This window comes from Taeniopygia guttata, chromosome 2, assembly GCF_048771995.1.
Source record: "Taeniopygia guttata chromosome 2, bTaeGut7.mat, whole genome shotgun sequence".
Classification (NCBI taxonomy): Eukaryota; Metazoa; Chordata; class Aves; order Passeriformes; family Estrildidae; genus Taeniopygia; species Taeniopygia guttata.
Genome location: NC_133026.1, coordinates 92,745,644 through 92,761,843, shown reverse-complemented (window position 1 = coordinate 92,761,843; position 16,200 = coordinate 92,745,644). Strand labels below are relative to the sequence as shown.

At 37.2% G+C, this 16,200-nt stretch overlaps 1 protein-coding gene across 8 annotated transcripts in view; it reads right to left on the bottom strand.

Moving 5' to 3' along the window:
• The window catches only part of MBP (myelin basic protein), a 112,928-nt gene that overhangs the window by 78,892 nt on the left and 17,836 nt on the right, over positions 1 to 16,200 (bottom strand). For all 8 annotated transcript variants that reach the window (XR_012053831.1, XM_072924020.1, XM_030264003.4 and 5 more), the window contains exon 2: positions 8,154 to 8,227. Coding sequence is in view for 7 of the 8 variants with exons in the window: in XM_072924020.1 (XP_072780121.1) it covers positions 8,154 to 8,204 (51 nt within the window). In the remaining variant the exon portion in view is untranslated. The remainder of the gene's footprint in view (positions 1 to 8,153; positions 8,228 to 16,200) is intronic.

The window sequence follows — 16,200 nt, the reverse complement described above, 5'->3', positions numbered from 1 at the left end:
CTTGCAATTTTTTCAGTCTGGACATGTGCATACTTACATATATGTGCACAAAATAAACAGAAGGGATTTAAAATCTTTGCAAAGTTCCACTTCACACTAACAAATTTTAGCCACATTTCCCCAAAAGGACTACACAGAAATTCTTGCATTTGCTGCATATAACAAATTCTTTAACAGGCACAAGGTAAAAATGCAAAAATCCAAAACAACTTCATGACCAAACAGTATATAAGTGACAATGATAGCTGGTCATAAAAATAACAGAATGTTGCTTTGATTTTCAGCTTTCAAGCATTGACAATGGCACTACTGGATTGCCTTGTACTGTGGTAGGCAGGGAAGGTTGCAGAAAGTCATATTATAACATGAAGAGAGAGACCTGGCTTGAAGAAAGTACTTTTGGAAGTAATTATTCTGGTGGATATGTCTTGTCAGAAAAGTGCAAATTTTCTGTTTTCTTCTACGGTGTTCACACCTTCCTGATGAGACTGCCTGTTAACTGGCCGTCTCTTCACTGTTTATGAACAGTGCTAGCAACTAAATAGTATTTCTAATACCTCAGAAAAATCAAAGCAAGGCATTTTGACTGCATCAGAGGTACTGGCAGAAAATAGCGTGCAGGAAGAGACTGGGTGAAACAAGCAGAAGGAATATAAAGGAAAGAGCTAGACAGATAATTTAGCTATGACTACAAAACCAAAACAAGAAAAACCCCAAATGACTCAGACTTCAACATCACAGTCTCAATTTTTTTCATCAAAACATCTCCAGTATATTGTTATTTCCATAATAATCTGAAAACATCTGCACCACCAAACAGTGAATGCATTCCTGAAGCTCTTACACTAAACAGGAAAATCTGGGGACCCAAAAAATGGTGACTGTTGTTTTGATAAGTGCGTGTTTGAAGACATATCTCATTGGTGACAGACTTGCTAAGACTTCTGGGTCTCTTGGGTATTTTCAATTTTTTTCGAGCTGCTTAGAGTTCCAAGCAAGCTGAGTGCCTTCAGGCCTCCCTAAATTCAGCTTTCAATTCTAAGTCCAGCCACACCAGCCTGAATATTACTCTGTGGTACTGTGACAAAAATGCAAGGTTTCCATTATTGTCTCTTATTGATTGCAACTGATGCTCCAAAGTCCCCTTATCATCCAAGGTAACTGGCGTGTATCTTGTGGCTTTTAGCTCTATGCAAATGTTGATATCTTTATGGCCACATCCACTGGATATTGCACTGAAAGATCAGATATTTTTTAAGAGTGAATCTTATCTCAGCAATCAAGAGTAACATCATATTATTCTGCTTAAATGTTATTCAATTTCCTTTTACTAAAACTATTTTTTTTCTTCCACCAGAAAATGCTACCAAAGTATTTCCATTGACTTAAAGCAAACAGCCTGAAAAAGTAAAATAAAAAAGAAAAGCCTTCCACAGCATTTCTCCTCAAAGTGGAAAAATCAATTTCTGAACTGTAGCTGCAGACAAGTTAAATTTATTCACTGTACAAATAGCTCAACTTACTCAAGAAATTCAACTTCTGAAGTGCAAAAGAAAGTTACTGTCAGCAATACTTTGCATTGGACAGCCCTACAACCTTTTCCTTCTCATGTCCATTGCACACTAGCTGAAGTTACAAATGAACACAAAATTCAACTCAGCTTAATGTGGAATCTTTTCTCATGGCAAAATATTTAGCAATATTTAGATATGGGAGTGATTTGACTTTGTACTGATGCACAGAGTAAAACTATATTTTACAACCACCCTATATGCACAGTCAGTTGTGAGACATACACTTGTGAGAAACTGAGAATTAAAATAAAACATGGCTCCAGAACTCTTCTTCCTCACAGCTGCTGCCCAGGAGCATCAAACACCACTGAATTACCACTAGGATGAAAAAGATGAGAACAAACCTTAAAATGCACTTTTAACAGGTTTTAATACTTCAGTAAGTGCTACACGACAGGTTTGCCAGTGACTGTCTTAGATACTGGAGGTTCTGCTATGGTTTGACACCAGACACCCAGAGGTAAAGCTTGGCCATTTCTTTAAAAGTGTGATTACATGTCACCTCACCACAACTTATTTTACAGATATAACTGCATCTTAAGGTAACACATCACTGCCAAAGATTTTTTAAGATCTTTTCAAATATAACCAGGGTCAAAGTAACAAACCAGAATTTTCATCTGACCCAAGTTCAGAGCAGGTGATACAACATTACTGCCACATGCTGATCCACAACCACCACAATAGTAAAAGCACAAAAGATTACACGAGGAAGGAAGTCACTGCTCCCTTTCAGGATCTCCATGTCATTTACTGCTTTCTCAAGATTAAAAATATCAACAACCTTTCCCTTCATTTTTATGGCATGAAGGTGCCAAAACACTGAACAACGTGTTCTCAGGCTGAAGTATGGGCTGATTTACTAGAAAAGTCATCTCAGCAGCTAGAACAGTTCACAGAGAGTTCACAAAGAATGCCTACTGCATTACACCCCTGTTCTTCCAGCTCCTTGCTAATTTAAGTGGTACTGGCATTAAACTCATTTGACAGGACATTTATCTAGTTCTGCATCAAAGCTAACAAGGAGGAAACTGTAGAAAACTACCACAAAAACATGGCATCTGAAGCACAAGACCTTAAAAAAGCACAGAGTGCACTTCCCTCTTTCAGTCAGTTCTGCAGGCTGAGGGTGGGAGAACAAAGCCTAACACCCTACTTCCTCCCCAGCCAAAACCACAGAGACTGCACGTCTTCCTTTTACACCCATGCAGGCTTAACCAGCTCAAGACCCAACCAAGGAGCACTAGGACTTATCCATTGCATGCAAAATAGAAAAACACACTTATAACTTATTTTATGCAACCATTGCCCACACATTTACTCATTTTTTTTCACTGAAACACAGATCTAGTGATATACTGCCATGGTTATACAATTCAGACAACTCCTTAAACATTATCAGTGGACACTGTGGCAGGGCCAGAACTTGCTCCTCATTTGTACCTGCCTTGCTTCTCACCTTTTATCTTTTCCATCCATTCCTTGCACAGCAGACCACTGCACTTTCAGTAGCCTTCACATGCAACGAAGGGAAACATGGAAGTGTAGGAGTATTAGCTTCAGTTCAGCAGCAATTTATTGTCCTCACAAAATTTCAATGAGCTTCCTGTATTTTAGACATGAGAAATATTAATTGCTGAAGCTACAACTGACTATACTAAATTCAGCACCCTAAGAGTTTAATGAACAGGCAAGTACTGAAACACCTTGCTTGGATCTAGACACAAGTTGTTCCTTTAAACTTCATAGTAGAACTATTTGCCCATTGAAACATTAACACAGATTTCTGATACCATACTTAATGCAGGTGTTAAGGTTAATTTTTGAGGACAGATGTCACAGCTACTTCACACTTGTCTTTCCCAGAGGTTTCAAACAGTACAGTCATTTCTGTATCCCTATAATATCATCTCACCAGCAGAAGCACATTAGTGCCTGAAGGCTCCACTCAAGGTCTCCAAACACTACTATTAATGCAGAATGATATTGCATCTACCCCAACAAACCATCCAGTTAGACAGCATGAAGGTTACGAGATGAAATAGGAAGATAGAGCGAGCACATGAGGATTTGCTCAAGGGCAAAGCTAGGTTGGTGGTAGAACATGAGGAAAACAGACATCTATCAAATTCAACTGGCATTGCTGAACCTGACTGCCCAGAGCTTCTCCTCACACCCCTGAAGATTTGCCTCTTCCAAAAGCAGCAGTTCCCTATACCAGACACCAGCCTAAGCAGACACCAATTGATCATAAGGATTCTACAGAGCATATCTAACTTGTAAAACTGACTGGTGAAAATGCTCATCAAATCTCTCACAGAAAACACCAGCTCTCAACGTTTTAAAGTTTTTTTTTCTCCTTTTCACCTGCCTTCGGAAAACACACTGGCTCAAGGGGGAGTGTTTTAATCAATCCATGAAATAGCAAAGAATACACCATAATAATTCCAGTGCTCTTTACTGCTTTACAGGAAAGAGTAAAACTCTCAGAAGACATATAGTTACACTGGAAAATAAAAATAATGTTATACTACTTTACTAGGGGGGAAAAAGTAAAAAGGCTTCATGATTATCATGATTAATTTTGTATGGTAATAAGACTATTTCTTTTTGTTTATTTTTTATAGAAAAGTGTACCCCAGACTTCAAAATCCATACAATCTCTATGTCACATGCAGATCCATACAATATAGATCCATACAATCTCTATGTCACAAATTGTCTGTATTAAAAAATAATAAACTTTTATCTTACAAAAAAAAATACTTCAGAGCAACTAACTAAGCAAGTAAAAAGTATTTCATCTGTTGTTTCTTTTCCTTTTTTGATAATTCATGATGCATACCAAGAGGAAGCACCTGGCAAAAACCACACATACAGCTCAGACCTGTAAGCAGCCTAAGCCATGAGAGATAGTGAAAGCTTCATGCTTGCAAATTGCTGAGCATGTATGAGATGAACAGTTCAACTACCATTGTGTGCCAGTCATCTTAAGAATTTCAACTCCCTTTCACCAGAAAGAGACAGAAAATTTTCAATCAGTGTTACCCCACTGCAGTCTTAGACAGGGTTCTAATTTCACAACATTAACAAGGTAACGGGGAAAAAAAGAGGAGAGGAAATAGAATCTCTTCTAAAGCAGCATAGAAAACTATCTGATTTACTGATACATGTCCACTGAAGCAGTTTGGCTTGAACTAACTATGCTGAGCTCTCCTTAAACACTGAGAACCAGTCAGTTTATTAAAGTTACATCAAATCAACCACTGCAAAACACATTGTAGAATCTAGGTACATAACACAGGGCAATTAAAGGCAAGATTTTTCACAAGTTCATTACCCAGCAAGACTTGGTCATTATTAACAGATTATTTTTAGTTCAAAGAAAACATTAAATTGCAGACTGAATGCCTATTCATCATTATGTCTGATTTCAGTTTTGGCCTGCAATTACATTTTCAAGGCTTTTCAGAGCTGGGTACCAGAAGTGGCAATTGGGTTTGGTTCCTTGCTGTTTTCTTACAGCACATGCCAACTACATAAAGGACATGAACTAGGCAGATAATCCAGCATTTCCCATAATCTAACATGTCCTAGGCCTGTATAAATTTCTTGAACAATCCCTTGACATGGCAGGGCAGTGGGTTTTGATCTTTCACTATAGGTCACAACCTTGATTTCCAGCTCCCCACAGTACTATGTAACCATGGAAACCAGACTATGTGGACTAAGTGCATTTGGAAGTTGTTCTCAAGTAAGTAGGACAATGCCAGAAACCTTCCTTCCAAACCCTTCTTCCTGAACAATTAATGACATTAAGGGCCAGTTTTGACAGATAGCAAGACAGTTCAAAGATATTGGGATGGCAGTAATATGCCATGCAGAATTCTTTAATGAGGAGTAGCAGAGAACTGTGCTGTTTCAACACAGGCAGCTTTAGTCATTGTAAAAAAAGATTGTGCCACTTTGTAGTATAATGATGGCAAATTAGCACACACCAACTAGAACGCTGAACCAGTAAAACTCCAATGTCTATTTTCATTCTTCTACATGTAGCTCTTTGAGAAGTTAAAGAAATCCAGGACAGCCTATTCTTTTTGTTATTGTTGATCTTAGAAATATTTATGTTAAGTTCAAACTCAAATATTAACACTAGGGAGAAAGTAAACAAAATATATACTTAAACATTTACTAACACATTAAGCAGATGCAAATTCTAGTATAATTCAAAGTAAAAAGAAAAGATAATATGCTGGGTTCACTGCAGCATTTCAACTCTAAAAAATGCATATCCATTAAACATATGAGGAAGAAATCCCAAAGAAATGAGGCGGTGTATGCTATTGCTGTGAGTAAAAGAAAAGGGTTTTGTAAATACTCCTCCACATTAGGTCAAATATTTTTCAAAGTATTCACTTAATTTCACAGTATCTCATTATTTATTAAATAATCACTGTAGTTTGCCATATTGATATATCAAGCGGCGAACAATGTTTTGAAGGAAGTGTCACAGCATGGGAAGCCATCTTAATGTCCACTGTAAATTTCCTAATTTGAAAGCATGTTAGTGTCACCTTACTTCATTAAGTAATTGCTTTCCAGAAATCCATTTCTAATTTTGTAATTCAAATACACAAATTTAGTAAAAGTGAAGTGAAGCTAGATGTCAACTCCAGAAACCACCAAACCAATCTAACAGTAATTGCTGGATTAAAGGACATTTACTGGACAATCAGGAACTGGGATTGCTGCAATCGGCAACAGTCTCTTTAATGTCACTACATGTAAAATAGCTCTGTGGAAAAATGGTCTACCAGACAAGGAACAGTACAGTGGCTGTAAATCTGACCTCAAAGGTTCAAAGAAGTTGCCTAAAATCATGTTTTCCCTTTGGACCTATAGTTTTGGGAGAGGTAAACAGTAAACAGCCTGGAAAGTCAAAGTAATGAAATTTAAATCCATAGTAGTGCCTTAACTATATATTTCCTGACTTTAAATATATGACCTTATAATTTCTTGTGGCAAGATTACTGTTTTAGATAAAGGGAGATCATCCACATCTCTGTGTATAAAGGGAGATTTTGATCAAGTACTGACAACTTGAAAGTTTAGGGATTTGGTGTTTTGGTTTTTTGACCCTCTAGGTGGATGAATGAAGGACCAAAGATATTATCACAGTAGAAAGTTCCTGCTTCACAAAATAATTTTGGCAAATTAATTTTATTTTGATTGCAGAATCAAGTATTCTCCATGAACTGGTAGGAGAAAGAAGGCATTTTAAAGAATTGCAGCAATCCATTTCCTTGTAGCTCTGTCCTACATACCAAGTGCAGACTCATGGTCATCTGACTCTCGCTCACCACAGAATTTGTACTTCTTGCATAGGCTGTTACAATTTGAAGAATTTTTAGCTTTTTGAAGCCAGATGTGCTGCACAACTCAGCCACTTGCCATCCAGATGCCTCAAACACATGTGATCCCACAGCAGGAGACAAGATACAAGGTGGCATTTCATATATATATATATATATATATATATATATGTACACAAGTTTTTAAACCAAATTTTATCCTCAAAAACCAAAGCAGGGGGTATTTGGTGCACTGCATCCCATCAAGCTCTGTAAACTCAATGTATCGTACCTGCAGGATCTCACATGCTTACTCAGAAAGGATCAAAATATCTGGCTAAATGTTTCTGTTTGGTGCATTTCACTTCTCTGCACAACTGAGTTTTCTAAAGGGCAAGTCTGCAAGACCAGCCACCACAAGACAGCAACTTGGGATCCATACTATTGTTTGTACTCAAATCAAAACTTTGGGCCACAAAATCATTTTGCAAAACACTGCACCAATACAAAACAAAATTGTATGTAGCCAGCTCTCCTGTTCCTGATGCTTTGTCCCTATCCCTTCCAGTGTGACTATCTACCACAGCAAAGCAAAATACCCACATTGCTACAGATAAAGCCCAGAACTATCTGTTTACATCTTATGTCCAATGCAAAGGGCAATAGCTTTATAGAGTGTGGGCTTAGACTGTTATTTTTGGATAAGGATGTGTGGAGGGAAGATAGCAATAGCTAGCAACAAGCAGTGGGTTTGTTTTTTTTTTTTTTTTACTTTTAAATATATATAGAAAGATGTTCTGTTTTAAGATGTGTGAAATCTCTTCCGGTACAACACAGAAAAACAAATAAACAAGATATTATCACAAGGCAAACAGAATACCACATTATGTGCAGAATACACAACAGTGTCAGCAGGTGCCATAACTCTGCTCACTCACTCTTAAAAAACTCTACAATATCTTGATTCTAAGTCCCTTTCATTCATTTCCACCATGACTGAGAAGATTATTATCAGCTATGGATCAAACATCACATCTCTCACTAAATCCAGCACAACAAAATCTTCATTTGGCCTGACATTCTTTAAAAAACATGGTCACTTTATAGTGTAAACTACAAAATAGTAACGATAAGTTATCTGGCAAAACAACTACTGTCCTAAAACCCCCTGTATTTCATAGAATACATATTTCCCAAGTGGCTCTGTTTTTCCATTTTCCACACTCACCTTGGCTGACTTCTCGGTGCTATGCTCTCGTTTTCCTACATGGTTCCCCATGATGGATCACCAAACTTTAAATTCTGAAAAGATAAAAAGAAAACAACATTTTTGAAACCAATACATTTGTAAAGAAATACAAATAAATTTTTAAACTGACACATAACAAAGAAATTTTTCACATTCAATGAGAATTTTTACAATCCAAGGTAAGAGCTGTGAAAGGTCCTAAGGAAAAAAAAACCTGCTTATTTTGTCTATTTTGCACATTTAAGCAATATCAGAAAGCTTTCCTAGTTCTATTAGAAAAAAAAGACATTAAAGAGAAGGAAGAAATTAAAATATTCTTTTTGAAATTCGCACATAAACAAAACTAGATTAGAAATTAGGTAGAGGCCCTGTCTTTTGATATTATGTTTTTAATAACAGTGCAGTACATATTAAAGAATTTGTAACTATAAACTTCCATAAAAGTTCAAGTAAGTTCTTTTGAATTCAAATTTACCACTATACAAACAGCAATTAGTGAAAAAAGCACCATACTAACTGCTAACAATTTGCTGTGGAGATAATTTGCTGTAAACAACATGTGAGTTGTTTACAGCTCCCACTTTCATGATGGGCACATAAGAAAGTAATGCCAACTCTTTCTTCGTATTTTTCTGGCTCATCCTGTTCTATCTCAGCTTAACAGAGCTTATGTAGGTTAAACCACAACACTCAAATTTCAGCTTTTAGAGCATGTTTGTGGTTGCGCCACATATTTCTTGTCATAGAAGCAGATGTCTGTATAGGATTTTGCAGCTGCTGCCTAGAGATCATTTGAATGCAGTACATCACAGCATTTGAAGTCATGAGACTTAAAATTACATGCATTACTTAAAATTACATGCATGAAATAAAGCAATAGGCTATACAAACTCATCTATTGTTATAACCCCAGTTCCACACACTACTTTGTGTACAAAAGGGTTCTAAAGACAGAAACTTTGTTTTGACAAAGCACACATGTCATAAGTAATCTAATTTTGTATTTCTACTTCAGCTTTTGGAGAGACTGATAAATTTATTTACACACACACTTTTCCACCCCACCCAAACCTCAGTGAGAAATTTCACATTTTGAGAGTCTACAGTGCTCATTTGGCAATTCACTGAAATCAGTTTTCTCTAAGTTCCAAGTTATCACTGTATCCAAATTAATAAGTCCTCACAAAAACCCACTTCCAAGGTCTCACAAAATCAAAATTAAGAAACATCCAAACTCAGTAAATGCACTCATGATAGAATTTATTGCTAAACTGGAAATAGATTTTTTTACACCAGCACTAACTATTGAATACAAGATTTAAAAAAAAAAAAATAAAAAAACCCCTGTACATTCCAACTGTGACATCAATACAATCAATTCACCCATTTTTGACATTCTAAAATTTATCAAGGAAAAATAAAAATAAATTCTTATAAACTGGGTTTTGGACCTAAACTTCCTCAAACTGTCCTTTGCTCTACAAATTATGAGCAGCAGCTCATTCCTCATCATCTGCTTCCCAACATAAGGAAAGCAGAGTGGAATACAAAATTGTAAGACACGTCTACAGCACAATATAAAGGCAAATATTCTAAGTGTTATTCTTCCAATCATTTATATAAAAAAATTACTATCAAATTTGGTCGATAACTCATATACATCTAAGTACAAAGATTATGAAGCCACCATAACACTTGCAGACCAGATCTGTGATCCTGTCCTCCTGCCTCCCCTTAGCTTCCTTCATGTCTTTGGAGTAATGCTCCAGAAACAACCACCCTGTACCCATAAAACAGTCACAGCTAGATTTTACTTTATTTTTTCTTTCAGGCATAAATGAATGCAGGTCCTTGAACGGAAGAGAAGTTAGCTACAGGTAACTGCTATTAATTCCTCAATTTATTAGCAATAAAACTACTTTTCAGCCAAAGGGACAAAAACAACCAGCCACTAGCAAGGGTATCCTAAGTGTTACAGATTTCTTCGTGCTACCTATTAAACAGTGAAATCTACGTAATCCTTTGGCAAAGAAAGGATTCCAAGAATCTGACATGAACTGTGAAAGAAATTGTATAGTGCCAACTGTCCTGTAGATACCTGATTAGGAAGCAAAACTATACATATACTTGCAAGCATTTATAACAACAAGGATATAATTTTTCACTTCAGCCTCAAGCAGAAATCCACCTTACTTGACTAAAAACTGAGCACATAGGTTGTTTTCACTTTAGGATGAAACACTAAGACTTAAACACTGACTTTGGTTCTTACTGTCCGGAGGGAGACCACACTGCACAGTTTCTACCTGCGCCAATCTTTATGCAACGAGTTGAGTCACTGACTTCAACGGGATTACTCACTTTTACAATCTTTGTAGGAACTTGCAGCCAACTATTCCAAACATCTCAGCTGGAAAAAGATTAATACTTTATTTTCAGTCACCTTCATAATGTACAAGTTGCCAGACTGAGCAGCTCTGTATGAAGTGAAGAAACAGCTTTTTACACTTCCTAAAAATTCCATCAACTATACAACACTCTTTGCAGAGAATCATTGAGTGATTCAGCACTGATGAACAGCCACAAGAACAGTCACGGTGCTCCAAGCAATGAAGAAACAAGTACTGTGGAAATGCAATACCTTATTTGAATCTCACATGAATCACAACTAACAATAAGCTGCCAAAACAGGCCCGCACATGAGATCGAGCTTATGACCACAACATATACCAGAACCCTTCCTAGTGAAACCCTGCAAGTTTTGTAAATCCTATGAGATGACAAATTTTGCACATGAGCTTGAGTCACAAATGAGAGGGGACACTGCATGCCTGCAGTGGACAGAGTTACATTGCCAGCTCCCCTATAAAACTCCCCATCAGGAGTTACTGGTTCCACATTAAAACCATCTGAGAGGCTCAGAAAATTAAAGGCCACATGAGTAAACTGATTTAACAGGACTAAAAGTTGAAGACATTTCAGCTACCTAAAAACTCTTTAGGATGAAGTGAGTGAACTGGGGGAGGAAGTTGTGAACCACCGCTGCAGGTGCCACCAGCAGAGCCATCCGGCTGCCTCAGCACGATGGCACAACCATGTACTGAGCTGAATCAGCTCTGCTGTCATGACCTGGCACTTCTCAATCCATGACTGGTACAGCAGTAACTCCACCTATGCCGGCTGCTTTGAGTAATTCCAAAAACAGCAGAGGGATTTTGCCTGGGGAAAGGAAATTAAATGTCTCCTCCCATTAATTCACCTTCTTACAGAGTTAGTTTAATAGATAACCCGATGGAAGCCTAGACCAAGCAGCTTTTCCACTTTCTTCACAGCAGGAACCCATATTCCAACTAGGAACTACTACAGAAACGCCAGTGCCTTACCCAAGGAGAAAAATCCAAAACTCAAAATAAAAGAAGAGATGGAAAAACTCTGTTCTACACAACACGTACCTATAAAAACACACTTATGTTGGCATCATATAATTTATCTTCAACTGAGCAGTTGATTAAAGATAGGGGTTTAAAAATATATATCATTGTAGTGTTTTTTTTAGTCCATTCTAGTCTGCCTGTCGATATTTGCAGCTAAACAAGTAACGCTCCAGGAACAACCACCCTGTATCCATAACACACTCACAACCAGATTTTACTTTATCTTTTTCATGCATTAATGAATACACATGCTTGAACTGAACAGAAGTTAGCTACAGGTAACTGCTATAATTCTTCACATAGCAATAAAACTACTTTTCAGCCATAGGAGTCTTCCCATACACAATATGTCCTATAAAGAAGTTTATGATTTAGAATTTTCACTGAAAGGCAGAAAAACATTTCTCCAAATGAATATAAAATAAATGCAATGGCATTCCTTTCTGCAGGTTATCCAGTTTTAACAGCAAAATAGCATTTTCTTACTCACAGGAAAAATATTCACCCATGTAGTCATCAGACTTTAAATAAGTGATTTTGTATTGAGGAGTCAAAACAGTCTGTAAGCCAATCCACATGGAGCACTTTTATTGAACATTAATGGTTACTTCAAATTAAAAAGCATAAACTACTGAAAGTGTACCACCTGATGTTAAAAATGGATTTTTAAATATGATCTTACCTCTTCCCACACGTTAATTATGACTCAACAGAACTACATGTAATAATAAAGGTATGCAAGGACTTACATATTTACAGGTATCAGAACATAATTACTACCTTGTCTAGGAATATGTATTCATCATAGACTGATGTTGGGTAATAGTGCAGAGCTACAAGTGCTCCCAGCCTTACTCACATGTGGGAAGGGTAGCCGAAGAATATAAAAATATTTGAGGAATTTACTTAAAACTTCCTGCTAAATTCATAACTATTCTTATAAAAGTACACATGACATTTTACTACTATATACAGATCTCATCAGAAAGAAAAAAAAAAAGGGCAATTTCTTTTAAGAAGTGTGCAAGTTCTCTCTCATTCTGGTAGACTCCTAATGTAAACTCTTATTACAAACTTACCCAACTTACCCAAGGTTTTTGGTTTTTTTGTTTTTTTTTTGTTGTTGGTGTTTGTTTTGTTTTTTGGGGGATTTTTTTGTGTCTGTTTGGTTTTTTGTTTGTTTGTGGTAGTGTTGGGCCCTGGCTACATAGCTTCCTGGGAAGCAAGCTGACACATTGCAGAGCAGTGGCTGCCAGCTAGATGGAAATCTTTGAGTGGTTTGTTTAGGCTCTCAGTGTGATACACATCTTTGCAAGGAAGCCTTTCACTTCATCATCTTTCAAAACAAGACTGGGGCACTGGGCATGCCTCATCTGTTTCTTCAGAATTCCCTCATCGTGGTAACCTAATATACCAGCTCACCAAGAAAGAAAACCTCCAGCAGGCACAAATGAATGACCTGCAGCTAAATCCATCAGCAGCCACAGTCAGACGCTTCATAGACAGATGTGAGGAACCATGGAACTAAAGTAACCTGCCTCATGGACAAACTGCTCCATAGGAATCACACCCTCTGAATTCAGCTGTTAAATCATTTCTTAAACTATAGTGTTTTAAATCCCTTACAAGTTTCATTGTTCTTTAACGCAGATATAATTTTTCATTATTGTGAAAGAGCACAATACTTACTAAATCAAACTTCATTTCACTTTTGACTTCTAAGTTATATTTCTCTGAAAGAAAAACAAATTATTCCAGACATATTTCCATAATGAATTATCAAAACCAAGATCTCAGTGGTGACCATAGCCTATAAACCAGAGAAGTCAACAGGAGTTTAGTACTTACAGATTTTAATCATGCTTGTATGGTGTCTTGCATATCACAGTCCTGACCTATCTAGATATTACAGGAATTTCGGTGTTTACAGATAACTGCAAGTACCTTAGCAAGGACACTGGGCCTAGAAAACCACTCCTCTGAGAGACTGGCCAATCTCTGAAACGCTTTTACCTGAAAAAGTACTCCCCAGTGCTAGCACAGTTGCTCAGTAATTTATACAAACTTCATGTGTCACCAAAATTATTTGATTTTCTCTAGAATTTTCTGCAATGATGTGGCACATGAGAAAGGCTACAACAGTGAGAGAGAACATATTCTTTGAAAAAACCTTGTTGCAAGCTATTTCCTAAAATTGCCATAGGGTAAGCAGGACCCAAAGTTTGTTTCCTGACTGTTTTGATTATCATTTTCTTCTATTGCCAACAAGAAGGATATTCCACATTACTTTTTTCCAAAAGCATGTGATTTCCAGGAATCTCACCTCAGCACACCAAGTATAGTCCAAACTTGATTCTAGACAACAGTGCGATTACAATGAAATTGCTAAGTCACCTTTATTTTCTGTAACACAAGTTTTTCTTTCTCCTTTCTTCCTTCAACCCACTGCACTTGCATTGCTAGAGAACCATCCACCCTGTTCATTAAGAAAAAGAAAATTTCTCAACAGGGCTTTTCTACTTCCCAAATGGAAAAATGCTCCCCTAAGGTCATGTAGCACATGCTGGTACCTACACTCCTTTACGCAAACAGAAATCATCGATGACCACAATCATTTGGCATCAGCCACATGTTTACTGTTTGTCTTCAAAACACTAAGATTAGCAAAGCCCTATGAACTCTGTGCCAATCCACCTGCAGGGTCATAAGGAAATTTCCTTAATCACCTCCAGTGCATCTGAGGAGGGAGCCAGATAGGACCCCCAAAGGCCTGGGGCAAGGTGCAGATCCACCCAGCACCTTTGAGCTCCGTCCCTTCTGCCTGCTGCCCTTCTACCACTGTACCTACAGCTAGGTCTTGACTAAACATGGATTTCCTTGTAAGTACTCTATGACTTTGCTGAGATACTTGTGCCTCTCAGCTCTTCCCAGTCTAGGGAACAGAGAGGGCCACACATACACCTCCCTTGAGTGTATGTATCAAAAGGAAAATGGTGCCCTCCTACAAAAGTAGGACTGATTTGTCTGTTTTTTATTCTCGGCCGCTAATATGAACAGGTTCACTTGCTACATGCTGTCATGCACAGCACCACAACAAAATAGCCTGGGTGTTATTTTCTTTTTCATATGGGCTTAGGTCTGCAGGAGCTAGGACAAATTTTTTCAAGCTCTCTGGAAAGGATCAGTAACATATACATCAATTTATTTTTCAGCACCTATGCGCTCCAGAGACAAAATAATTTGATACTACAGTAAAATAAATTATCCACTGAAAAAAAAAAAAAAAGGGACAGATAAAGATATAAATTTAATAATAGAGACATAGCATAGTCTCATTCTATGTATTTGTAAGATATGCAGTAGACTCCTAAGACTTTCCACCACCATGGCTTCTTTCCTTTACAAATACACCTCCACAGCTGTGAACTTCAACATTAGGCCTGAGTGAGTCAACAACTAAAAGATATTTGTCCTAAATTCTTAAGTAGTTTTGAAAAATAGGAAACATCACACAAGAGTATATAACCCAAGTGCAGTATAAACCAGGAGAATGAAAAAAAGAACAAAATTCATATTCAGTTAATGGAGAATTTCAAGCCAAAGTAATAATCTTTACAGTACCAGAGGGCAAAAATAAAAGCAACAGAGAAATTATACAGAAAATTATAACTGTTTGTTACTTGAAGACTTTCAGTGTCTGAGATTAAGGTACTCTGAAAACAGACAAGACCTAGCACCTCTTTTCAGAGAAAAAATTAAAAATGCCAAGAGACTAAAACCAAGATATATTCAATAACTCACTTTTTTTTTTCCTGTTCTCTGCTTAGAAAAATCAGCCCTCTCCAAATGTTGAGTGGTATATTCTCCCTTTCAAAGTGAGGTAGGTTACCTAAGCTTCCCAGAAAACACAGGCACTTTGATGATCAGTATTTCATTAACACTTTGAAGAGACTGATGACAAAATGCACACCTGAAGTTCTAAACTCACATGAATTAAAGGCACTGTATGCCTGCTCTTCTCATATTCAACAGACTGACAGATGGGACAAGGAGATGATTCACCCCCTTCAGACAGCATTAACTGTGCTGTGAGATAACACTGAATCACTAGATCCTTCTCAATTAAAGGAGAAAAAAAAGTCTCTCTCTCTTCTGACTTCATAAATGTTATCTATACTGTAAACATATCAACCAACAGATGGATTTCCTGCAGATTCTCCTCTGTAACATTTGGCATAAATACTGATATTGCAAAAGGGTCTGACTTTCACCATACTCTGAGTTGACTCCCTTTGGCCCAATCTACTTCTCTACAGTCATGTCCCTCCCTTCCTTCCCATAAACACACTGCCAAGAGGCACAAAACCCCGTGTTTCTTCTCTGACACACAAAAAATGCATCCTTAACTCTATGCTTGTATTTCTCTCTTCTTGTGCACTGTTTTTCTCACTTCTTTTTGCCTTCTTTTGCCTGGCCATATTGTATGAGTGTTTATACATGAAATCATGATAGTGTATGATCCTAAAGTGTTTTCAAAGTAATTTGATGAAGACTCCATCCTCAGTGTTTTAATTTGTAAGCATGCTGAAGAC